Here is a 26,758-nt window from a genome sequence, read left to right as displayed (position 1 = left end):
CCTAGAACTTTGATCCTCAGATCTCAGCCTCCCAAGCAGCTAGGATTACAGGTGTGAACTGCCTAGCTAGGATTACAGGGGTGAGCCAGCACAGGCTTTCCCACTTGTTCCTTGTATTTTCAAGCCATAAATGATCAGCTAAAGCTTCTTGTCCCCTCCCCCCTTTTATTTTTGCCAGTCATGGGGCTTGAATACAGGGCATGGGCACTGTTCGTGAGCTTTTTCAAGACTAGTGCTCTACCACTTGAGCCACAGCATCACTTTCAGTTTTTTCTATGTATGTGGTACTGAGGAATCAAACCTAGAGCTTCGTGCATACTAGACAAGCACTCTACCACAAGGCCACACTCCCGGCCCAGCTTCTTGCCTTTTATTCTGCGCTCTCTGGTCTAGGCATTGTCTTTCAGTAGTCAGCTAAAGCTTCTTGTCTCCCCCCCCCCACCTTTTTTTTTTTTGATCAGTCAAGGGGCTTGAACTCTGGGCTTGAAGGTTGTCCCTAAGCTCTTCAGCTCAAGGCTATCACTCTATCACTTGAGCCACAGTGCCAATTCTGATTTTCTAGTAGTTAATGGGAGATGAGAGTCTCATGGACTTTAGTGCCCATGCTGGCTTTAAACGATATCCTCAGATCTCAGCTAGGATTACAAGAGTTAGCCACTGCACCCAGCTCATCTCAGTAGTCTTTAGTGTGGCACAGTGCTTGATACTTGATACTTGGTAAATGATGTAAGAATATTGGCAATTTAGTTGCTTTTTGGTGGATTCTCACAGTGATATTTACTTGGGAAACTACATACTATAGTATAGTATAGTATAGTATAGAGAATAGGCTTCAGAATCATACAGCCTTGTATTTGGATCTCTTTTCCAAGTCCTTGTAGTAACAAGCTGTACTCCTTGTAGTACTTACAAGCTCAGTGTGTGTCTGTGTGTGTGTGTGTGTGTATGTGTTGTGTGTGTGTGTATTGTGGCTTGATTTTAGGGCCTGGGCGTTGTCTTTTTTTTTTTTTTTTTTGCCAGTCCTGGGCTTGAGCTCAGGGCCTGAGCACTGTCCTTGGACTTTCTCAAGGCTAGAGCTCTACCACTTGAGCCTCAGCACCACTTCCGGCTTTTTTCTATGTATGTGGTACCGAGGAATCGAACCCGGGTCTTCATGCATGCTAGGCAAGCACTTTAACCACTAGGCCAAACTCCCGGTCCCTGGGCGTTGTCTTTGAGCGTTTTTTGCTCAGGGCTGGCACATTACCACTTAAGCCACACCTCTACTTTCAGCTTGTGTGTGTGTGTGTGTGTGTGTGTGTGTGTGTGTGTGTGTGTGTGTGTGTGTGTGAGAACCATGGTTCTCAGATCTTAGCCTTCTGAGTAGCTAGGATTATGGTGTGAGCCACCAGAATGTAGTTTTTTTTTTTTTTTTTGGCCCCCTTCTCTTTCTGGCCCCGCTCGCTCCGGCCCCGCTCGCTCCGGCCCGGCTAGGCCCTCTTTCTAGCTTAGGCCCTCTTTCTAGCTTAGGCCCCGCTCGCTCGCTCCGGCCCCGCTTGCTTCCGCCCGCCGTCGCAGTCTTGTCTCTGCCACTTTTCCGGTTTGGTTGTGTCTCGTCTCTGCCACTTCCGGCTTGGTTGTGTATGTGGGATACCGAGGAATCGAACCCGGGTCTTTGTGCATGCTAGGCAAGCACTTTAACCGCTAGGCCAAACTCCCGGGCCCCAGAATGTAGTTTTACAAGCCTTTTGAACTTCTCTTCCTCTATTTCCTTAGTATTTGTTCCTCAAAAGCATCTTCCTTTAGTTCTTTTGCTTTTGCTTCCCCCCCCCCCCCCTCCGTGGTGGTGATTTGAGGTTTGAATTCTGTGCTTTGAATTTCATAGGCAGGTACTCTATTACTTGTGCCATGTCCCCAACTCTCTTTGCTTTATTTTTCTAAGTGGTTCTTGTGCTTATGTCTGGGCTGACCTGGAACATAACCCTCCTATTTGTTTCCCACACAGCTGCTATGAACAGCATGTACCTCTAATCCCAGCATTTCATTGACTAGAAGGGGATTGACTTTTTGCCTGAGTACTGTGCAGTCTCCACTTCCCAAGTATCTTAAGATTACAAGTGTGAGCCACTGTACTTGGCTTCTTCTTGCCATTCATATTTTAGCTTTAATGTGTCTTCTTATTAAGCCCCTCTGTATCAGGTAGGACTTGTTATTATAAGCAATAGAAACCAAATCTGGCTGGTTATTGAAAGGAGTATTAAGGAAATTTGCAAAATGTTATGGTAGGCCACAGAACCAAACTCAAAGAAAAAAAATGGGCTAGAACCAGAGAATCTGGGCGCTCACAGAACAAGTCAGTGAGGACACTGACTGCCACTTCTCACAGAGCCTACAACACTGCTGCTAGCTGTACTGGATCTTGACTGCTACTGTAACCACCTCTTGCTACACCTGAACAGGGACTCTATGTGACCTTCAGTGCTACAATATTAGATCCCATTTCATAGTCCTGGCTAGTGTAGCCTGGGCCATATATACACACAATAGCTGCAAGGGATCCTGAATAATAAGAGAATATACCATGCTTCCATTCTTACTTCCCACTGGACTCACCAGATGAGGAATTCCCAAAATATAGAGAGGTATTTTGAGCAAGCAGAAAACTCTAAAAATGTCTATTTTCCTTGACTTCATGTCTAAGAAGAACCCTCCAGTCACAACTTATAAATGCCTGTTTTATGGTCATAGCATTTTTCTGTCCATGGATGTTTCCTTCCTTCCTTCCTTCCTGCCTTTCTTTTCTTTTCTTTTCTTTTCTTTCTTTCTTTCTTTCTTTCTTTCTTTCTTTGTTTTCTTCTCTCTCTCTCTCTCTCTCTCTCTCTCTCTCTCTCTCTCTCTCTCTCTCTCTCTCTCTCTCCCCCCTCTCTCTCCCCCCCCCCCCAATTCTGGGGATGAGACTCATCTGCTAACTGCCAGAAAACTGGAAGTGGCGTTATGGCTCAAGGGACAGGGTGGTAGCCTTGAGCTGAAGAGTTCAGGGACAGTGCCCAGATCCAGAGTTCAAGCCCCACAACAACAAGAACAACAAAAGTTTCTTGTTCTTGAAGAAAAACACTTTTTGGGGGGTAATGGGGATTCCAGGTGCTCACACATACTAAGGCAAAGGAATGAGCCTTATTTAGTGAGCACCTTCAGTATTATTTTTACTGAACCTGTGAGAAGTCCCACAATTGGTCTAAATGCCAGATACACTCTTAGCTCTTAGGCCATTTTCATTACAACCTGCATCTCAGGTTCTTGGTGACTGTGAGAAAATTTTGTTTTCACTTTGACCATTATATCACAAACCAAAGCTCTAAACACACTTGCAGCCATTGTTTAGCTTACATTAGTTAAGTTTACACATTTAAGTAGCTGGGCCAGAGACCCCTGAGAAAACTGTCTTCCACAGATACTTTCAGATATGCCTGGTATTTGCAGGATTGTGACCCTATTAATATTGCCAAAGACTTCCCACCCCTGTTCACCAAAATACGATGCTGAAAGGCTTCTGTATTGGAGCATTAGCCCAAAAGGACTTGAGCTAAATGGGAATATCTAATGAAGCAGCAAGCTTGTTTATTGTCTTACTATGTGTTCAGCATTAAAGGGGGAAAAATCTGCAATAACAAAGTTTAAATACAGAATTTCTTGTTTTCCTACTTTCTTTTGTGCATGTACTGGGGCTTGAACTTAGGGCCTGGACTCTATCCCTTAGCTGTTTTTCCTTAAAGCTAGCACTGTACCACTTAACACAGCTCCACTTCCAGTTGTGTGTGTGTGTACACATACGTACATACCAGTACTGTAGTTTAAACTCAGGGCCTCACACTCTTGCTTGGCTGTCTTTTTTGTTGTTGTTTTGTTTTTTGTTAGTTGTGGGGCTTGAACTTAGGTCCTCAGTACTGTCCCTGAACTTTTTCACTCAAGGCCAGCACTCTACCACTTCACAGAACTCCACTTCCAGCTTTATGTGTGTGTGTGTGCATGCTCGCATGTGCGCACATGTACATGAGTAACCACCTGAAAGTCTCATGGGTGCCATGTGCTGGTAGTTCACATCTGTTATCCTAGCTACTTAGAAGGCTGAGATCTGAGAATCCGGGTTCAAAGTCAGCCTGGTCAAGAAAGGCCAGGAGACTCCTATCTCCTAAAAACTAGAAGGGAAGCTGTTGCACAAAGAGATAGTGTTAGCCTTGAGGGGAAAAAAAAATCGTAGGACTTTCTTGCCTTGGGTAGCTTCAAACCATAATCCTCAGATCTCAGCCTCCTGAGTAGCTAGGATTATGGACATGAGTCGTTGATGCCAATCCTTGAGTTTTCTTTTGCTATTTTTTAAAATGTTATAGTAAAGGTGATGTAAAAAGGGGTTATAATTATATAACTCAGGTAATAAGTACATTTCTTTTTGGACAATGCCACCTTTTCCATTGCTCTCTCCCAAATTTTCCCTCTCATCCCCACTTATAATTTGAATAGCTCATTTTCAACTACTATCTGGTGAGTACCACTACTGTTTATGTTTGTTATTCCTTCCTTCCTTCCTTCCTTCCTTCCTTCCTTCCTTCCTTCCTTCCTTCCTTCCTTCCTTCCTTCCTTCCTTTCGTCATGGGGCTTGAATTCTGGGCCTGGGTGCTGTCCCTAAGCTCTTCAGCTCAATGCTAGCATTTCACCCTTTGAGCCTCAGCACTGCTTCCTGTTTTTCTGGTGGTTAATTGGAGATGAGTCTCATGGCCAGGGCCGGGAGTTTGGCCTAGTGGTAGCGTGCATGAAGACCCATGTTCAATTCCTCCATACCACATACATAGAAAAGTCAGAATTTGTGCTGTGTCTCCAGTAGTAGAGCACTACTAGCTTGAGGAAAGCCCAAGGACAGTGCTCAGGCCCTGAGTTAAAGCCCCCTCCCAAAAAGTTTCATGTCCGGGTGCAGGCTCACACCTGTAATCCTTGCTACGCAGGAGGCTGAGATCTGAGGATTATGGTTCAAAGCCAGCCTGGGCACTAAAAAGTCCGTGGTGAGACTCATTTTGTGAGTCATGGGTTTGAACTAGGCCTGGACAATGTCCCTGAGCTCTTCAGCTCAAGGCTATCACCCTACCCTTGAGCCAAGCCCCACTTTCCATTTTCTAGAGGTTAATTGGAGATGAGAGTCTCAGGTGCTTTTGTGCCCTTTTTAAGATGAGATCAAGCTTCTGAAGTCTGTCAGCTTTTGTCATTCCCCAAAATTTGATTTTCTTTCTCCTCAGGTAATTAAATGTGTATATTGTGGACCTGGGCTTGGCTGGAATGTACAAGGGTCCTGAAGATCCTTCTCTAGTTTCCTTCTGTTGAACTAATTAAGAGAAGATGGCAAAAGTCAACATAACTAGAGACCTCATTCGTAGGCAAATCAAGGTAAGTATATCCCCTATCTCTCTGAACCAGAGCATCCTTCCTTATCCATAGATTCACTATCACAGATGTAAAAAAACCCAAAACAACAGAAAACCCCCACCACTCAAATCTAGAGTCAGTAACTTGAGAAAATCACATAGCATGTTATTGTCAGAACTGACTAGATGTTTTGCCTCCCATTTTCCTTCATCCAAGAACATGTAATTTATTGAGATTCCTATCAGGAACCTATACCTGACTGCTGGATTAACATAGGCAGGTAAGGAAGGAATCATCAATGTAACGTGTTATACACATGCACATACCTGTATGTGGAGGGTACACAGAGTAAACATAGCTTCTTCACTTACTCCAGCTGCTCACTTATATAAATGGTAAAACTTGTGAGACAAATGGATGCCGCAAATGGCAAAAGTCACATAGTTCTAGGCCTTGTCAAGGAAAACTTCAGTGAAGGAGCCACAGGGTTTGGTGGAGTAGATTCAATTCTAAGAACTCCCAAGTTGGAGTTAGGACTTTAATACTACTATAGTGCCCGTCCTGGGACTTCAACACGGAGCCTGAGCACCATCCCTGACCTTTATTTTTTGCACAAGGCGAGTGCTCTACCACTTTGAGCTCTATTCCCAGATTTTAGGTGGTTAATTGGAGATATGAGTTTCATGGGTTTTCCTGCCCTGGGTGCTGTCCTTGAGCTTTCTCAAGGCTAGAATTCTATCACTTGAGCCATAGCACCATTTCTGGCTTTTGGTGTGTGGTACTGAGGAATCAAATTTGGGTCTTCGTGCATGATAGGCAAGCACTCTACCACTAAGCCATATTCCCGGCCCTCTCAGTTTTCTTTTTATCTGTCTCTCTCTTTTTCTTTCTTTTTTTTTTTTTTATTTCAGTTCTGGGGTTTGAACTTGTGCCATAATGCCTAGCCCTTGTGCTTTTTTATTTTTTTTTGTTTTGCCAGTCCTGGGCCTTGAACTCAGGACCTGAGCACTGTCCTTGGGCTTTTTCTTCAAGGCTAAAGTTCTATCACTTGAGCCACAGCACCACTTCTGGCTCTTTTCTATGTATGTGGTACTGAGGAATCGAACCCAGGTCTTCATGTATGCTAGGCAAGCACTTTACCACTGGGCCAAATTCCCAGTCCCCCTTTCCCCCCAGCCCTTGTGCTTTTAATTTTCTGTTGTTAAATGGTAACAGTTTTTGGTCAGTTCCAGGGTTTGAACTCAGGGCCTGTAGATAGCTTGATTGAGTCCATTGAAGAAATCTTAACATACATGAGAAAAGTCTTCTAAATGGCTAGGTGCTAACAAATTTTTTTTAAAAAAGTTCAGTTACATTGCATTGAGCATATGCTCTGGATCATTCACAAAGGGACTGAGGATGTGTCCTACTTGAGTAGCATGCTTAGTGCACACTAGTCTGTATGCTGTATATTTTTCTCTGCAAGCCCTTTTACCTTGTCTAGTTGTAGAGGTGTTTAGAAATCTTATTAGACTGAATGACCTTCTGGACAGGGACTGCTTCGTAAGGCATAGAGCAATGGGCAATTCTTTGAATATCCTTGTCTTCCACAGTATATATCCTTACAGTACACCTACCTTCTCCTTCACCTTAGATATGAGTGGGCTATGCATCCAGTGCTATAAAAGATCTGATCAAGCTGGGTACTGATGGCTCATGCCTATAATCCTTGCTACTTACTCAGGAAGCTGAGATCTGAAGATTACGGTTCAAAGCCAGCTCAAGCCAAAAAGTCTGTGAGACTTTTTTTTTTTTTTTTTTTTTTGAGGCTAGAACTTGGCCAGGGCACTGTCCCTGAACTCTTCAGCTCAAGGCTACTGTCCTATCCCTGGGCCTAGGTGATGTCTCTGAGCTCTTCAGCTCAAGGCTGCCTCCCTACCCAGGCTGACTCCTTACCCTTCAGCCAAGCCAAGCCCCACTTCACATTTTCTGGAAGTTAATTGGAGATAGAGCCTTGGGATCCTCAGATCTCAGCCTCCTGAGTAGCTAGGATTACAGGTATGAGCCACCTTGTCCTGAGCTACAGCACTAGGCCTGTGAAACATTTTTTTGTCCGTTGTGGGATTTGAACTCTAGACCTGGGCATTGTCCCTGAGCTCTTCAGCTCAAGACTAGTGCCCTACCCTCTGAGCCACACTTTCTTGTTTTCTGGTGATTAATTGGACATTAGTGTCACATAGACTTTTTAGTGCGGGCCTGGCTTTGAACTGGGATCCTCAAATCTCAGCCTCCTGAGTTGCTAGGATTGCAGACTTGAGCCACTATGCCCGGCTGTCTGTGAGACTCTTTAGCAAAGTATACTTGTCCTGTTCTTTCCTTCCCTTCCCTTTTTTTCTTTTTCCTTCCTTCCTTCCCTCCCTCCCTTCCTCCTTTCATCCCTCCCTCCCTTCATTTCTTTGTGAGTACAGGGGCTTGAACTCTTATCTGGGCACTTTCCCTTAGCTTTCTTTTTTTCCCCCCTTAGCTTTTTTGTTCAAAGCTGTGCTCTGTCATTCCAGCCACAGCTTCATCTCCTCCACAGTAGAACATCTTCCCCACAGTAAAATAATGCCTACAGGTTAATTTCTTATCCTGTTTTCTAGCTCCTGTAGTGCCCAGCACAGGATTGAATATAGGAAAAATACACAATAAATCATGTTGAATTGAACCAAGATGACTATGAGTTTGTTTCTGTCCTCCAGGAACGGGGTGCCCTGAGCTTTGAACGGCGCTACCATGTCACTGACCCTTTTATCCGGCGGCTGGGCCTAGAAGCAGAGCTGCAGGTAAGAATTCTAGTTTGCACTCTACTTTTTCTTCATTCAAGGCAAAGACAAGTTTTCCTTCTTCAGGTCATACCTGAAGGTTACCTGTCTTTTTTTGGGGGGGGGGCGGGGCGGTGGGCAGTCCTGAGGCTTGAATTCAGGGTCCGGACACTATCCCTGAGCTTATTTTGCTCAAGGCTAGCACTCTACTACTTGAGCCACAATGCCAATTCTAGCTTTTTCTGTTTATGTGGTATTGAGGAATTGAATCCAGGGCTTCATGCATGTTAGGCAAGCACTCTGCCACTAAGCCACATTCTTAGTCAGCCTTGTTCCTTTTTATGGATGATCGATGTTTCAGTTTCAGTGTGTGGATATGTGTGTCCATCAATCTGTCATGGATACTGGTTTTGTTCTTTATTGTTGTGAACATGAGTATACATACATTTGTTTGCATTCCATTCTTTTTTTTTTTTTTTTTTTTTTTTTTTTTTTTTTTGCCAGTCCTGGGCTTGGGCTCAGGGCCTGAGCACTGTCCCTGGGTTTTCGTAAGGCTAGAGCTCTGCCACTTGAGCCACAGCACCACTTCTGGCTTTTTTCTATGTATGTGGTACTGAGGAATTGAACCCGGGTGTTCCTGCATGCCAGGTAAGCACTATACCACTAGGACAGACTCCCAGCCCCTGAACTCCATTCTTTTGAGCACATGTCCGGTAATAGAATTTCAGAAGTCCATATTCAGCTATTAAGCAAACACTGCTTTTTTTTTTTTTTGGCCAGTCCTGGGGCTTGAATTCAGGTACTGAAGCATCGAACCTAGGTCTTTGTGCATGGTAGGCAAGCACTCTACTACTAGGCCAAACTCCCAGCCCAGCAAATTGTTACTTTTAATTACTACATTTAAGCCAGATAAAGGTTGATAGGGCTGGTATGGAGCAGGGTCCATCCCAGGGCTGGATGGAGTGCTCAATCCACGGAGAATCCTCTTCTAACATCAGGGGTGGGTAGTAGCCATACTCAACTCCAGCCAATTGTCACCATAAAAAACAAGCCAGGCATGGTGGCTCATGCCTGAAATCCTACCTACTCAAGAAGCTGAGATTGGAGGATCACAATTCAAAGCCAGCTCAGGTACTAAAGACTGTGAGACTTATCTCCAATTAATCACCAGAAAACCAGAAGTAGAAGTGGTGCTGAGGCTCAAGAGGTAGGGCAGTGGCCTTGAGCTGAAGAGCTCAAGGACAATGCCTAAGCCCAGAGTTCAAGCCTCATGACTGACAAAAAAATAAATAAATATGGCCAGGAGTTTGGCCTAGTGGTTAAAGTGCTTGCCTAGTATGCACGAAGACCTGGGTTCGATTCCTCGGTACCACATACATAGAAAAAAAGCCGGAAGTGGTGCTGAGGCTCAAGTGGTAGAGCTCTAGCCTTGAGAAAGTCCAAGGACAGTGCTCAGGCCCTGAGCTCAAGCCTAGGACGGGCAAAAAAAAATTTTAAAATAAATAAATAAATTTCTTTGCACTGGAACTGTTGATGTTGTATCTGAAAATCCATTGCTAACTCAGGCTATGAAGATTTATGCTGGTTTTCCTCCCGCTATTTTATTGTCTTAGATATTCTATGTAGATCTTTGATTCGTTTTGTATTTTTAATATATTACAGTTATGTTATATATACATATATGTGTAAATATAACATGTGTATATATATATATATATATGTTATTCCTTTGCATGTGAATATCCTATTGTCCCAGCACATTTATTGGAAACTCTTCTTTCTGTACTGAATTATTTTGGTACTTTTACCAGAAATCAAGTGACTGTAAATATATGGCTCATTTATGAACTTTCAACTCTGCTCCATTGATCTAAATGTCTGTCCTTGTATGCCAGTACCACTTTGTAGCAAGTTATGAAGTTAGGAAGTGTATCTTCCAACTTCATTCTTTTTCAAGATTGTTTGGCTATTCTTAGTTCTTTGCATTTCTATGAGCTTTGAGCTCATGCCACCTGTTTTTATAAATAAAGTTTTATTGGAATATAGCCACACTCATTCATTTATGTATTGTCTGTCTGCTTTAGTGATTTAGCAACAGAATTGAGTAATTCAGACAGAGACCATATGGCACACAAAGCCTAAAATATCTACTAGCTGGCCCTTCAAAAAGTTGTCAACTACTACTTTGGGTATTCAGTAAACTAATTCTTTAAGCACCTGAAAACCAAAGTTGGAGCCAATCATCAATTTACTTCTATATTAAGACCAAAAAAAAAAAAAAGAATGCCTAAGCTGGGCTCCGGTGGCTTATGCCTATAATACTAGCTCCCAGGAGGCTGAGATCTGAGAATTGCTGTTCAAAACCAGCCCAGGCACAAAAGTTCGTGAGGCTCTTCAATTAACCACCAGAAAACCAGAAGTAATGCTATGGCTCAAAGTGGTTGAGTGCTATCCTTGAGCTGAAGAGCTCAGGGACAGCACACAGGCCCAGAGTTCAAGCTCCATGATTGCCTCCCTAACCCAAAAAAAGGAAGTCCAGCAGTTCCTAGCCTCTTGAAGCTTTCCATATTCCATAGCACTTGGATTCAGCCTCTGCTCACTTCTCCGAGCCCACTCTGTTCATCCTCTTTTGTTCTCTTAGTGTGCTCTGCACAGATGTCTTTATTCTGTTGTGTAGCATGCATAGCTTTTTCCTACCTTTGTGTAGATGCTTCCTCATACCTGATCTGCTTTTCCTTCAGATCTTTGATTTGTTCCCTCTCAATATTCAGACCTCTCATCATGCTCAGATAATAGTTGAAAGATTGAATAAAAGGCCTTGATCTACGAGACTAAAAACTACTTATATATTAAGCTAAAATGGCCTAGTTGAAATGGTGTATGTTTTTTGATTGTTTTGAGATAGCCTGTGCTGCCCAGACCAGCCTTGAGTCCGATCCCCCTGCACAGCCTCTCAAGTCCTGACAGTGCTCCACGGGTCTCCAGCCCCCCAGCTGAGATCTTTTCATCAGCACTGAGATTTGAGTTCAGGGCCTTGTACTTGAGCTACATCTCCAGTCCTGAAATAAATTTAAATGGTTCCTTTTCATGTCTTCTAGGAGAACTAACCTAAATTTACAACACAGAGAAAGATGGGTAAACATTTAACCTTTAGAGAAATATTCTATAGTCATTTGTTGTGAACCTTATGAAGCAAGCATAGTAACACAAGAGAAAACTAAACTAATAAACATGGAGAAAACTAAACCTCACCAGCTGTGTGAGAACAAGAAGAGGTTTATCTTTCTGACCCAGTTGTGGCTCCCTGAACCCAGCAAATGGTAACACATAGCAGGTATTAAGGTTTTTTTTTTTGCATTTTTTATTGTAATTAGTAAAAGGGTTACATGATATTTGCCAGATAGAAGGTGCATTAATTCACGTACATTGATACCCTTTCACATGTCTTGGTACCCAGGTATTAAGTTTTGAGAGGGAAAGTTCATGGTGAAAAGACAACCTTGAGCCAAGTGCTAGTAGCTCATGCCTATAATCCTAGCTATTCAGGAAGTAAGATCTGGAAGATCTTGGTTTGAAGCCAGGTTGGGCAGAAAAACCCATGAGACTCCATATCCAGTTAACCAGTAGGAGGTTGGCTGGAGGTTGAATACATGAGCAATCAAGTTGAAGCATGAAGCTCTAAGATCGAATTCTGGTAGAAAAAAAAAAAAGTCAAGCTCAATTCTATTACATGTAAGTTCACATTCTGCGGCGAGCTCCTCGACCAGCGAGGAAGAACGACCACCACACAAGGATTCTTCTCAAATCATACTTTATCGGAGAGCTTTTGATTGAAGGGGGAGCAGGAAGCGAAAAAGAGCTTGGGCAGGGAAATGCAGCTGCTTACATACAATCAAGGAACCCGGGGTTTTTTGCCATTGGTCGCTCCATTGCCAGGGCGGTTTTAAGGCTCGGGATTGGTCAGGCCTCTGACGTCATACGCGCAGACTCAGAGGAAAGAGCAAACGCTCTGCACACACATACCAGATAAGGAGAACTAAGAGGTTGTTTAGTGGCGGCCGCTCCGGCTCCCCACAACATTCTAGTTATGTTGCTTACTTAATACAATACTTCTATACATTAAAGTTTATTGTCATCGGAAAAAGAATACTAGCAGTGTTTTCATTGTAAGATTCTATAAAGCACATATGAAGAACACTGCTTACTGCATGGTGAAATAGTGCTCAGTGTATATTAGCTACTACTGTTATTATTACTATACCTTTCTTGCTTTCACAATCCACGTATAATGTTCCAAAATAAAGTTACATAGGTCTTAGTTTTGAGTTCATTGAACCACCACAACAAGATAGTTTTGCCCTTACTGCTACTTCATAGAAATGAAATTATATAGTATACTTGTATCTGGCTTCTTGTGTTCAATGTTTTTTTTTTTTCTTATATCCATACCGTTGCATGTATATAGTCCATTCTCTTTTATTCTTGAAAGTTTCTGCTATACCTATATACCACAGTTTACTTCTCCATTCTGTTAGCTTTGGGGGTTTTTACTAGTTTGTTGCTTTTTGAAAAATAAAGGCATGCACTTAGTGCTTTAAAACAACATAAGTTTATTAGCTTTCAGTTTGTAGACCAGAAGTCTGACAAGTCTCCCTAGGCTAAAAGCAAGGTGTTGGCAGGACTGTGTTTCTGTAGGAGTCAGTGGTATCTCTTTCCTTGTTCCCAATTTATAGAGGAAAGGGCTGTTAGTTTTTTTCTTCTCAGCCAGGAATAGTGAGTCCAGTACCTTTCCCACTTCCATCCCTCTAGTTCTCTGCAGCTAGGAAAGGGTCTCTGACTTTTAAGGGTGCTTGTGATTAGATTGGGTCCAACTGTGGATAATCTAGGATAATCTCTCCATCTCAAAGTCTTTAGGCTTAGGCACATCTGCAAAGTCCCTTTTGCCACCTGAAATAACATATTCACAGGTTTCAAAGAATTAGGGCAGGACATCTGTAGGGGGGCCGTTATTCTGCCTACCACCAATGCTCAGTGTAGCTCCATGCCTGGCTTTCTGTAAACACCTCAGTAAGTGGCAGTCATTCAAGGTTCTCAGTGCTCTGGGAGATTCAGAGTGGAGGCTGTGACTCCCTGGGCACAAGTAATTTAGAGACTGATGGAAAAACAAGAATAACAGACAGATGATTCTGAGGCAGGTGACTGACCAGAGAAAAATAATAGGTTTCAACTAGACTTGGAAAGGCAAAAGACCAGAGGTGAGCAAGTAACATGGCAGGTTTGAGCAGAGAATGTGTCAGGTATATAAGGGGAAGAACCAGATGGGGATCTTTACAGGACAAAAGGAAAGAGAATATGAGAGGAACCAATTTTCTTGACTAGATAGTTGGAAAGTTAGACTTGTCTCTTTCAATTCTTCCCTCTGATTCTAATGGACTCCTTGCGCATGGTGTCTGGCCTTGGAGATTTAGTCATCAGAATCCATAAACCCTTTCTTAGGAAACAGGTCTCCTCAGTGCAGAGCCATAATGCACAAATCTGAAGAGGAGTTGAAACTGTTTTGGTTAGGATGCTCTCTGTCACAAGTAATAGCCTAAGTTCCCTTAAATAATAGTGAACTGATTGGCTCACTTGATTAAAGGAGTAGGTATAGCCTAGAGTCATTGTTCGTCACTGATCAGTCCAATTCCATTTCCTATAGTTCTCTTGGGTAAGCTCTCCTCTGTATGGTAACTTCACTTTCAGGCTAGCTTTCCTCATGGTGGCAAATGTGTGCAGTAATTCCAGGAGTCAGCCCATATCTCTATCAATCAGAGGAACAAAGGCATCTCTTCCATGGACATGTTCCTACGAATTAAAAAACTCCTTTTCCAGAAGTTTCCAGAACCTGTTTCACCTTGCATCTGGGATCACAGGGTCATTTCAGAGACAATTGTGCTGGCCAAGTGAACGCCATAAACTATTTGGGTTCTTCCTGAGTTTCTAAGCCCATCACTGTGGCAAGGACAATACATTTGTGCTTTTGAAACACTGTCTGCTTTAGTGCAGGAAGACTATAAATACATGTAAATCAAAATGCTGTTAGGAAGAAGGGAAGGTGACAGGCAGAACAATAGCTTTGTGTCTACTCCTGTATATCTTCTGCTTATTGATGAATTCCCAAACTTCACTCTTGCTTTCTACTTTGGCATGCTAGTAACTGTTGTAGTTTCTTTGTTGTCCAGTTCAAATCCCCAAGATCATGATTAGCTCAGTTTTCCCTTTTGCACCAAATTCTCTTTCTCTACCTTCTTGAAGTAACTTCAGAAGACCAGAGACTCTGTTTCATACACTGATGTACCCCAGCATCTGAGCTGTATCCAGCATGCAGCAAGTACTTGAAATGAATGAAAGCTAATCCTCATTATTTGGTTGCCCCATGGGTCAGATACTCCTCTGAAAACAAACTTTCTATTCCTGATGAACTTCTTCCTTGAAGGAACTGTTTACATGTCCCTTCTAGTGGTAGGAGCAAAATAGTTTTTATCTTGCTTCTACTACTTATAACTATCTAAGCTAACATTTACTTTTCTGCAAAATGGGATCAATAAAACACGCCTTTGTACCTCAGAGGTGCACAGGGTCTAGTGAGATTATAAGGCAAGGTTACTTGTTCCATGCCCCTCTCAGTGTTGGCTTACCTTGGAGAATCTCTCACCAGCTTTCTCTTCATTTACTCCCCCAGGGTCACTCGGGATGTGTCAACTGTCTGGAGTGGAATGAAAAAGGAGAGTAAGTATGAGCTAGAAGGTGTTGGAAAGGGGAGTGATAGTGAGGAGGTTGGGAGAAGGGAGTTTCTCTTCATGAGAAGAAACAGCTGTTCTCTTCTCTTATGGTCTGTCCTATAACTGTTACAATTATAATAGCATACACTGTTAACCCAGGTAGATGGAAGGCTGGATAACCATCCAAACCCAGTCATTTGGGCTTTTGTTCTGTTTACCTGTACCAGAGCTTGAACTCAGGACCTTATATTCACACAGCTTGCTGGTGCTCTACTACTTGAGCCATACCTCCAGCCTAGTCTCTAACCAGCAAAAAGTTTCTTCTGCGAATGCTGGCTTCAAACCTCAGTCCTCCAGATCTCACCCTCCTGAATAACTGGGATTACAGATGTGTGCCACTGGTGCTCAGCCCAGGTTTTATAAGATGACAATTACTTTCATCAGATACTAGTGGCTCATGCCTATAATCCCAGCTACTCAGGGGCTGAGTTCTGAGGATAAAAGTCAGACAAATCCAAGTAGACAATGGGACAGACTCTTATTTCTAATTTACCGACAAAAAGCTAAACCATGGCTCAAGTGGTAGAGTGCCATCCCACCTTGGTCAAAAAAGCCAAGTGAGAATACAAAACCCTAGGTTTTAGTTCTAGTGTGAACACACACACACACACACACACACACACACACACACACACACACACATTTTGTTCAGAGAGAGAACTTCTTAGAACAAAATACTAGAGAACCTACTAATGTTTACAAGGTTACTTTGATGTCTACTTTTCAAGTTCTCTGTAGCCTAATTATTACTTATCAGCTGGAAATATGGAAGGCAGGCAGGGGGTTGGAGAACTAAGTGGTCAAGGCCCCTGACTCTGCCCACAGCTTGCTGGCCTCTGGTTCCGATGACCAGCACACGATTGTGTGGGACCCGCTGAACCACAAGAAGCTGCTCTCCATGCACACAGGACACACTGCAAACATCTTCTCTGTCAAGGTGAGCAGGACAAGCCACAGAGCAAGTGAGAAGTGTGGCTGGGCTGTGGACATGCCTGTGTTGGAATGTGTTGTCCCATGTATTCCCTTGGAGTCACAAAAAATCTCTCTGATCTGAGTGACTGATAGTGATACTTGAAACCCCATCTCTTTTCCATGAGCACCTTCCTCTCTGCATTCATGTGGGTAAAGATGTCAAAGAATTGTTCTGAACATGAAGTTGAGAAGCAGGTTGGCACTGGGTTTAAATTCCTTTTTGTCTCTTGGAAATTATAACCTGAACTCTTAGAGCCTGCTTTCTCCTCCTCCTCCTCCTCCTCCTCCTCCTCCTCCTCCTCCTCCTCCTCCTCCTCCTCCTGCTCCTCCTCCTGCTCCTCCTCTTCCTCCTCCTCCTCCTCCTCCTCCTCTTCCTCCTCCTCCTCCTCCTCCTCCTCCTCCTCCTCCTCCTCCTCCTCCTCCTCCTCCTCCTCCTCCTCCTCCTCCTCCTCCTCTTCTTCTTCTTCTTCTTCTTCTTCTTCTTCTTCTTCTTCTTCTTCTTCTTCTTCTTCTCCAAAAATGAAGGTGGCACTGTGGCTCAAGTGGTAGAACACTAGCCTTGAGCTGAAGATCTCAGGTATAGTACCCACACCCAGAGTTTAAGCTCCATGACTGGCAAAAAAAAAAAGAAAAAAAATGGCTAAAGATAATCCCTTTTAGCTGGGTGCCAGTGGCTCACACTTGTAATCTCAGTTACTCGGGAGGCTGAGATCTGAGCATCTCAGTTCAAAGCCAGCCTGGGTAGCAAAGTCCCGTGAGACTTTTATCTCCAGAGAACTGGAAGTGACACTGTGGCTCAAAGTGGTAGAGTGATACCCTTGAGCAAAAAAGTTTATGGACAGCACCCAGGCCCTGAGTTCAAGCCTATAACTAATAAAAAGAAGATAAGAAGAGATCTTATGATCTGGCAAATATCATGTAACCCTTTTATTAATTACAATAAAAATATATATATATAAAAGAAAAGATCTTATGAACGACTAGAAATATTGCTTAGTTTATGGGGTCGGGAGTTTGGCCTAGTGGTAGAGTGCTTGCCTAACATGCACAAAGACCTGTGTTCGATTCATCGGTACTACATACATAGAAAAAAGCCGGAAGTGGTGTTGAGGCTCAAGTGGTAGAGCTCTAGCCTTGAGAAAGTTCAAGGACAGTGCTCAGGCCCTGAGCTCAAGCCCAGGACTGCAAAAAAATTAAAATATATATATGTATTGCTTAGTTTAAAAAGAAACAGTAGTAACTCACAGGTTAACTTTTAGGTAGAGAATATAATTGAGAGCAGGATTCTGGTGACTCATGCCTGTAAGTTAATAGTCCTAACTACTCAGGGGTGTGAGAACTGGAGAGTCAAGGTTCTAAGTCAGCCCAGGGAGAAATGTCCTTGAGACTATTTCCAAAATAACCAAAATACTAAAGGCTAGAAGTGTGGCTCAAGTAGTAAAGCTCTAGACAGGAAGCAATTCTGAGTAGGTCCTTAATTCAAACCCTACTACATATATGCATTTTGTATGTATGTATATGTAATTGATTTTTTTTATTGTAATTAGTAAAAGGGTTACATGATATTTGCCAGATAGACGGTGCATTAATTCACATACATTGATACCCTTTCACATGTCTTGGTACCCGTTTCCCTCCCCCCCCCACACCTCCATGTAATTGATTTTTTAAAAAGCATCTGGTACTTGTACTTCTAGGTATTATATCTTTTCATATGAAATCAATCTTTTGACTTGAGAGAAGTTGAGCTGAGAAAGAGATTTGAAAATGATTTACAGATCTTTGAAAGTACCATGAGACTTGTCCTTTTTTGATCCTAGAAAACAGAGCTAGACCAAGTGTCTGTGAATCCACACGTAAGGCCTTGAAGAAGAGAAGAATTATCTAATGCTTACAGCTATTTGAAAACCATAGCACAACAGTCTGCATGTATGCAAATGTCTTAGCACTAAAATTGTCTTCTCTTTGGTACTTTATCTACCAGATTTGAGGTTGGAGGAATATAAGGATGGGTCTTTCCAACTCTGAAATTTTAAAATGAGTACCTAGGAGAATGAGACTGGCCTTTAGAAAGCCTAACTAATCTAGGAAAAATTTCCCTTATTAATATAAAGAGGAATGACAAAGTGTCTGAACCATAAACTAGATTAAAAAGCTCAGAACCTAAACCTATAAGCTTTGATTGTTACCTCCCATTCCAGCATTCATATTCATTCTCTCTCTCTCTCTCTCCCTCCCCCCCCCCTCTCCCTCTCCCTCCCTCCCCTCTCCCTCTCCCTCCCTCTCTCTCTCTCTCTCTCTCTCTCTCTCTCTCTCTCTCTCTCTCTCTCTCTCTCTCTCTCTCTCTCTCGTTGTTGACACAACTGGAGTTTGTACTCAGGACCTTCCACTCTACCACTTGAGTAACGCTCCTGACACTTAAAAAAAAAAAATGGTCATGGTACTTGAACTCTCTGGGCCTAGGCATTGTCCCTTCTGGTATCTGGTGATTAATTGGACATAAGAGTCTCATGGATGTTTTAGTGCCCGGGCTGACTTTGAACTGCAATCCTCAGATCTCAGCCTCGTGAGCAGTTAGGATTACAGGTTCAAACCACCTCACTCAACTTTAACAGTTCTTTTTACTTTAGTTATTTTTGGGGTAGGGTTCAGCTTCACACCCTGATTTCTTGCCTATGCCTCCCTCATAGCTAGGATCACAGATATTATTCATTGCTTGAAACTTCTTTGTTTTTCTTTTTTCTTACTATAATTTTATTTTTAAAGTAGTTCCAAGTTATTTATTGAGATGGGATCTCACTTTATTTTTTTGAGGTGGCCTCAAGCAGAAATCTTCCTGAGGCCCGGGAGTTTGTTTGGCCTGGTGGTAGACTGCTTGCCTAGCATACAAAGGGCCCTGGTTTGAGTCCTTAGTACCACATACATAGGAAAAGCCAGAAATGGTGCTGTGACGCAAGTGGTAGAGCTGTAGCCTTGAGAAACCCCAAGAACAGCACTCAGGCCCTGAGTTGAAGCCCCAGGACAAGGAAAGAAGGAAGGAAGGAATGAAGAGAGAGAGAGAGAGAGAGAGAGAGAGAGAAAGAGAGAGAGAGAGAGAGAAGAAAAGAAAAGAAAAGAAAGAGGGCTGGGAGTTTGGCCTAGTGCTTGCCTAGCATGCATGAAGACCTGGGTTTGATTCCTCAGTACCATATACATAGAAAAAAAGCCGGAAGTGGCACTGAGGCTCAAGTGGTAGAGCTCTAGCCTTGAGCAAAATAAAGTCCAAGAACAACGCTCAAACTCTGATCTCAAGCCTAGGACTGGTAAGAAAGAAAGAAAGAGAGAAAGAAAGAAAGAAAGAAAGAAAGGCAGGCAGGCAGACAGAGAGAGAGAGAGAGAAAGGAAGGAAGGAAGGGAAGGAAGGAAAAGAAAGAAGGAAGGAAGGAAGGAAAGAAAGAGAAAAAGAAAGAAAGAGGGAAAGAAGGAAAGAAATCCTCCTGATCCTCACTTTCTAAGTGGCCTAGATTACAGGTGTGAGCCACCACAACTGGATAAATTTGTGTGTGTGTATGTGTGTGTGTGTGTGTGTGTTTTAGAGGCAGAACAATGACAGTTGGTTCTTATATGACCAGTAGATTATCTTCAGCTTCCTTTTTTTATAGTTTTGAGGATCAGCACAAATTTGTGTGGGATCCACTGTCCCACAAAAAGCTGAAAAGTTGGTCTAATTTGATTCCTCAGTACCATTTACATAGAAAAGGCCACAAGTGGTGCTGTGGCTCAAGTGATAGAGCTCTGTCCTTGAGAAATTCCAAGGACAGTGCCCAGGCTCTGAGTTCAAGCCCCTAAAACAAAACAAAACAAAAACCTATGTATTGGGCCGGGAGTTTGGCCTAGTGGTTGAGTGCTTGCCTAGCATGCACGAAGACCCGGGTTCGATTCCTCGGTACCACATACATAGAAAAAAGCCGGAAGTGGTGCTGAGGTTCAAGTGGTAGAGCTCTAGCCTTGAGAAAGTCCAAGGACAGTGCTCAGGCCCTGAGCTCAAGGCCCGGACTGGCAAAAAAAAACCTATGTATTTACAGTATTTCACCATATGCTCCCCCTTGTGGCAACTGCAATATATGACAAGTATCACAAAAGCCACAATCTGTAGCAGGGGCTCAGTCATCTGTTTCTCCTGTTCATGGAATGTATGCTATCTCCATACAAAAGTTAAAGACTATTAATTTTTCCTTAAGATGATTGAATTCTATCCATTTCACCAGTCCTGTTTATCCTCATGTGGCAATGGAGAAGTATATGTTGTTCTGTGAATATTTGAAGTCAAGTGAGACTACAGCTTTTTTTCCCCCCATTCCTGTGGTGTGAACTCAGAGCCTGGGCTCTATTCCTGAGCTTCTCTGTGCTTAAGGCTAGTGTTCTACCACTTGAGCCATAGTGCTACTTCAGCTTTTTCTGTTTATGTGGTACTAAGGAATCAACCTGGGGCTCAATGCACACTAGGCAAGCCCTCTAACTCTAACCCACATTCCCAGCCCAAGACTACAGCTCTTTAATGCAGAATTGTGCTGCCCCTTCAAGACCATCATTTATCTCCAGTGTGGGTTAGCCAAAACATTTCAGATAAAGAGAAGAGAAAGGCACTAAAATCTAGAATCAAAAGCAAAGATCCCAATTTACACTACCTCCATTTTCTTCCTCAAAGTTAGAGATTAGAACAGTGTTCTTTTTTTCTTATTTGATACAATAAGAGTATTTTGTTACTTCTGAAATACTGTGTTCTTGACTTCAGTTATCTCTCTCTTTCTGTGTGTGTGTGTGTGTGTGTGTGTCTGTCTGTCTGTCTGTCCAAATCTTGGAGCTTGAATTCAGGACCTGGATACTGTTCCAGATCCTTTTTGCTCAAAGCTAATGCAGTACCACTTGGGCCAAAGCTTCATTTCCAGTAAGATAAAGTAGCTACCTTAGTGTCCCAACATATGATAAATTCTTGCAAATGGTACTGTGATGATTTTCCACCTAACTCTTACTTGGAGAAGAACCAGAGGGAAAGGGCTCCTCAGTTGGTCCAACTAGACACATGATTATCCTTGCCAAGTAAAGTGTGCATCCTGATTTTATCTTATCATATTATAGGCTACTACTTGATACTCAAAGGTTTTTTGGTTATTATTAGTTTATTTTCGGTAAATTGCTTAGATGGGCCCTTGTCTGAGCTGGGAAGGAGATACTGGTTTCCAGGCCAATGGCCTTTCATGCTAAACCCCTTTCCTTTTCTTTCTTTTTTTTTTTTTTTAATTGTAATTAATAGAAGGGTTACAGTTAGATTTGCCAGATAGAAGGTGCATTTCTTCACATACATCGATACCCCTTCTCATGTTTTTGTTCCCACCCTCTCCCCTCATCTTGTTTTCCTCCCTTCCATTTCCTATTTCAAATAAACATATATACAATATACTAGATAACAGGTAAGATATTGTAACAATATGAGAACCGAGGGACAACAAAAGAAATGAGAAATAATATAGTACATTAAGAACAACGGTCATACATTGTATAGCCCTTGTTTCCGTATCCTGGAAGTCCTTTCATTTAACCTCATCCTATATGGCCTTTTGTAGCTAGGTTTTGAACTATTATAATCCTCTGCTAGGAGAGTCCAGGATTTGTACTAATTATTACAAATGAGGGGAACCATTGCCTGTGTTCCTTTGGGTCTGGCTTACTTCACTTAATATGATTTTTTTCCCAAGTCTTTCCATTTCCTTACAAATGGGGCAGTGTTGTTCTTTCTGATGGCAGAATAGAATTCCACTGTGTATAAATACCACATCTTGTTGATCCACTCATCAACTGAGGGGCATCTGGGTTGGTTCCATATCTTTGCTATGGTAAATAGTGCTGCAATGAACATCATTGTGCTAGTGGCCTTAGTATGTCCTTGTTTCTGGACGATTGGGTAATTGCCAATAGAATTGCTGGGTCATAGGGGAGCTCTATGTTTAGTCTTTTGAGGAAACCCCATACTGCTTTCCATAGTGTTAACCCCCTTTTCAATCTCTGTTGAACAGTTCCTGCCTCATGCTGGAGACCGTATCTTGATCACGGGGGCAGCTGACTCCAAGGTGCATGTGCATGACCTGACAGTAAAAGAGACTATTCACATGTTTGGAGACCACACAAACCGGGTGAAGCGCATTGCCACGGCACCCATGTGGCCAAACACGTTCTGGAGTGCTGCTGAGGACGGGCTTATCCGGTAAGGGTCTGGGCATGAACTAGCCTATGCCTCCTCTGCTCAGTGCTGGTGGCTCTGCCATCCCATCTGCCCTTGGCCTGGACCAGGCCTCCTTTGTCTGCCAATAATAGTGGTATGCACAGACTCAACTTGGAACATTTGCTCACCCTATCTAGTTCTCCTCCCGTCCCCTCCCCTCCCCTCCCCTCCGTCCCTCCCTTCCACTATACTACCTCCAGGCCTTCTCGTTTCTCATCACCCCAGATCCCAGGTATTTGCTTCTTGGGATATTCACTCTTGCTGTTTCTCTACCTGGAGCTCTCTTGGCTGGCTCATTCCATGTTTTTTTGTTTCTTTAGATACTTCTTGTCTGACCTCTTGTTTAAAGAGGATAAACATTGGTGCTTCAACCATAACCCAGTAGTTATAAGCAGACCACTGAATTCAGACAAATAGGGTCAAATCCTAACTTTATACAGTGTTTTACAAGTCTCCCTGAACCTTAGCCTCCCATCTATAAAGTAGAGCAATCATAGTATCTCCATTCTTGAGCTGAGTGTTAAGATTGAAAAAACACCTGTAAAACCTTCACATAGTACTTAGACAGAAAGCATGTGTTCAGCCAAGTACTGGGCTCATGCCTGTAATCTTAGCTACTCAGAAGGCTGGGATCCGAGGATCATTGTTCAAAGCCAGGCAAAGCAGGAAAGTCCATGAGACTAATCTCTAGTTAGCCACTAGGAAACCAGAAGTGGTGCTGTAGCTCAAAGTGGTAGAGCACTGGCCTTGAGCAAAAGAGCTCAAGGACAGTGCCCAGCCATGAGTTCAAACCCCATAATTGACAAAAAAAAAAGAAAGAAAGATGGCCTACTGGTAGAGTGCTTGCGTAGCATGCATGAAGACCCGGGTTCAATTCCTCCATATCACATACGTAGAAAAAAGCCAGAAATGGTGCTGTGGCTCAAGTGGTAGAATACTAACCTTGAGAAAGCCCAAGGACAGTGCTCGGGTCCTGAATTCAAGCCCTGGGGCTAGCAAAAAATAAAAGAGGAAGGAAGGAAGGAAAGGAAGAAAAGAAAGAAAATGGTTGGTGATATGTGTAACTCTATAATGCACTTACTGACCTTGACTGACCAGACAGGATCCAGCATTTAAGGCATTGGGTAGGATCCTAAGGGCTTAAGCATAATCAGTCAGAGAAGTATCCTAATGTTCTCATGACATTATAAACTGGGGCTTCCAGAACAGTCGGAACTTGGATAGACAAGAAAAGTCACAGTGGATTCCCCACATGAGTAGTTTGTGTTGGCAGGGATATAGGTGGCATATATAAGATGAAGAATGCTGAGTTGTAATTAACCCATATTTAGAAAACTGGAGAGTCAGAAGTATTTGAAATTGAGTCTGGAAAGCCAGACTGTGGAGTGGGGTAAAAGTAAATTTTAATTAACTAAACACGTGGTAAAAGTATTGAGGATTTTCTGAAATTTGGAGGGCAAGAGTACAGTGTAAAGCCATTTTAGGAAGTGTTTTTTGGACAACATGACTACACAGGCAAGGTAAATTGAAGAGACCGTTACTTGGTACAGAGGTCTGGGCCGAGCACACGGGTGATAGACCTCCTCAAGGTTCCCTGGTCTGGAGCAGAGGGCATTTGCTGCCACTGGCAGGTGTTTTGGCATTTCCTTTACCACATAGCTGAGACTGTGGGACTGGCCTGTAGGTTTTTGCTGTCACTGCCATACTTCCTTTGTTCTAAAAGAAACTAGAGGGCCCGGGGGTTTGGCCTAGCGGTTAAAGTGCTTGACTAGCATGCACAAAGACCCGGGTTCGATTCCTCGGTATCCCACATACACAACCAAGCCGGAAGTGGCAGAGACGAGATACAACCAAACCGGAAAAGTGGCAGAGACAAGACTGCGACGGCGACAGAGAGCGAAAGAAGCGAGCTGAGCTGAAGTGAACAGAGCCCAACCGAGTGGTGGCCGGAGCCGAGCGGGGCCAGAGCGAGAAGGGGCCTGAGCGAGCAGAGCCAGGAGCAAGCGAGAGCTGGCCGGGCCGGAGCGAGCGGGGCCAGGAGCGTGCGGGAGCGACCTGGGCCGGAGCGAGCGGGGCCAAGAGCAAGCTGGAGCGAGCCGGGTGGAAGCAAGCGGGGCCAGAGCGAGCGGGGCCAGAGCTAGAAAGGGGGCCTAGCCGGGCCGGAGCGAGCAGGGCCGGAGCGAGCGGGGCCTGAGCTAGAAAGGGGGCCTAGCCGGGCCGGAGCGAGCGGGGCCAGAAAGAGAAAGGGGCCAAAAAAAAATAAAAAATAAAAGAAACTAGATTAGGGAGAAGCAGAGCAAAGTAGTTTAAATATGGCACTTTCTAAGCAAGTTATTTAACTTCTTTGGACCTCATCTGTAAAATAACAGTAGTATCTACCATAAGGGGTTGTGTGAGCGTAAACGGAACCTTCACACAGTAGGTACTTAAAAATGGAAGTGTATTTTTTTTTCAAGTCCTGGGGCTTGAACTTAGGATCTGGGCCGTGACCTTGAGCTTTCTCAAGCACTCTACCACTAGAGTCACAGCACTACTTCTGGCTTTTCCTGTGTATGTGGTACTGAGGAATCAAACACAGAACTTTGTGCATGCTAGGTAAGCACTCTACCACCAGGCCACACTCCCCGGACCTGGATGTGCATTTTTATATATATACAAATGGACCCAAAGCCCTGCTGACCCTCCTGCAGAACTTGTTTCCTTCCCTGCCTTCCACAGAAGAACCCTGTGCCCTAACATTGTCCTTTCTCACAGCCAGTATGACCTTCGGGACAACAGCAAACATTCAGAGGTGTTGATTGACCTCACAGAGTACTGTGGCCAGCTGGTGGAGGCAAAATGCCTCACGGTCAATCCTCAGGACAACAACTGCCTGGCAGTGGGGGCTAGTGGGCCCTTCGTGAGGCTCTACGACATCCGCATGATCCACAACCACAGGTATGCCCAGTGTAGCCTATGGGACTTGCCTGCAACCCATGGCCCCTTACTTCACTGTCATGTCCTCTTCCTGAGCAGTCTGTTTAAGGAATTCGTTTACAAATTAGTAATTTCGGCTTTTCTGGGGGGTGGGGATAGGAAAAATATAATAAATTACCAAGCCATGGCCGGGAGTTTGGTCTGGTGGTAGAGTGCTTGCCTAGCATGCATGAAGACCCCGAGTTCGATTCCTTGGTACCACATACATAGAAAAAAGCTTGAAGTGGGGACATGGCAGTTTTTGTACATGATATTTATTTATTTATTTATTGCTTGCCAGTCCAGGCCTGAGCACTGTGCCTGAGCTTTTTGTGCTCAAGGTTAGCATTCTAACCACTTGTGTCACAGTGCCACTTGTGGCTCTTTTCCGTGATACTGAGGAATGGAACCAGGGTTTCATGAGTGCTAGACAAGCACTCTACCTCTAAGCAATATGTCCAGCTCAATGTAAATTTATTTTGAATCTGTTAAAAATAAGCTAGAGGGGCTGGGAGTTTGGCATAGTGGTACAATGCTTGCCTAGCATGCACGCAAACCTGGGTTTGATTCCTCGGTACCACATACATAGCAAAAAGCCAGAAGTGGTGCTGTGGCTCAAGTGGTAGAGCTCTAGCCTTGAGAAAATCCAGGGACAGTTCTCAGACCCTGAGCTCAAGCCCAGGACTGGCAAAAAAAAAAAAAAAAAAAAAAAAAAAAAGCTAGAGCCAGGTGTAGTGGCTCACACCCATAATCCTAGTTACTCAGGAGGCTGAGACCTGAGGATCAAGGTTCAAAGCCAGCCCAGGCACAAAAGGACCTGAGACTCTTATCTCCAATTAACCTCTAGAAAAGGGGAAGTAGGGCTTGGCTGTAGGGTAGGGGGGTACCCTTGAGCTGAAGAGCTCAGGAACACTGTCCAGGCCCTGGGGTAGGGTAGCCTTGAGCTGAAGAGCTCAAGGATAGCACCCATGCCCAGAGTTCAAGCCTCAAGACCAACAACAACAACAAAAAAGCTAAATAGAATATAATGAGATTCTCCACCTGAGTTCTTCCTGCAGCCTGGGCTTTCTAAGGTGCTAGTCTGTGCTGTCTCCACATTATGTATGTGGAAATGGCCTTAAGCCTTAGCTTCCTCATGGGTAAGATGGGGATATTAGGGATGTTGTGAGGACCCAGATGGTTTACAGGACCTTTTTGGTGAAGCACTGTAATGTGTATCTATAGCCATCTAGTGGCTAGCCTTTAGAATTGCTTAGGTTTAAAAAACAAAAAAAAAGGACCTCCTGCATTTGTGCAATTCAGTCTAGCTTACCAAGGTCAGTACTGAAATTTCCTTTTTTTTTTTTTTTTCCCAAGGGAGGGGAGAGTTTAGAACTTAGGGTCTTAGGGTCTTGTGCTTAATAGGCAAATATTTTATCACTTAATTCATGTCCTAGGCCTTTTTGCTTTTCATATAGTCTGGGTCTCCAGCCTTTTGCTGGGTCCATCGTCAACTAAAATCCTCCTCTCTTCTATATAGATTATTAGGGTACACAGCATGTCTGCCTTGTTTTTTTTTGTTTTGTTTTTTGTTTTTG

The 26,758-nt window shown here is 43.5% G+C and overlaps 1 protein-coding gene across 3 annotated transcripts in view; it reads left to right on the top strand.

Moving 5' to 3' along the window:
* The window catches only part of Wdtc1 (WD and tetratricopeptide repeats 1), a 53,209-nt gene that overhangs the window by 12,239 nt on the left and 14,212 nt on the right, over positions 1-26,758 (top strand). For all 3 annotated transcript variants that reach the window (XM_090335477.1, XM_090335476.1, XM_090335478.1), the window contains exons 2-7: positions 5,265-5,412; positions 8,112-8,195; positions 14,896-14,942; positions 15,821-15,932; positions 22,021-22,208; positions 24,981-25,163. In XM_090335477.1, coding sequence (XP_090191603.1) covers positions 5,365-5,412; positions 8,112-8,195; positions 14,896-14,942; positions 15,821-15,932; positions 22,021-22,208; positions 24,981-25,163 — 662 coding nt within the window. In that variant the 5' untranslated portion in view covers positions 5,265-5,364. The remainder of the gene's footprint in view (positions 1-5,264; positions 5,413-8,111; positions 8,196-14,895; positions 14,943-15,820; positions 15,933-22,020; positions 22,209-24,980; positions 25,164-26,758) is intronic.

The sequence above is a fragment of the Megascapheus bottae genome, chromosome 6 (assembly GCF_031878675.1).
Source record: "Megascapheus bottae isolate mThoBot1 chromosome 6, mThoBot2.hap1, whole genome shotgun sequence".
Classification (NCBI taxonomy): domain Eukaryota; kingdom Metazoa; phylum Chordata; class Mammalia; order Rodentia; family Geomyidae; genus Megascapheus; species Megascapheus bottae.
Note: the sequence above shows the minus strand (reverse complement) of the source record. Positions and strands in the feature narration are given on the sequence as shown.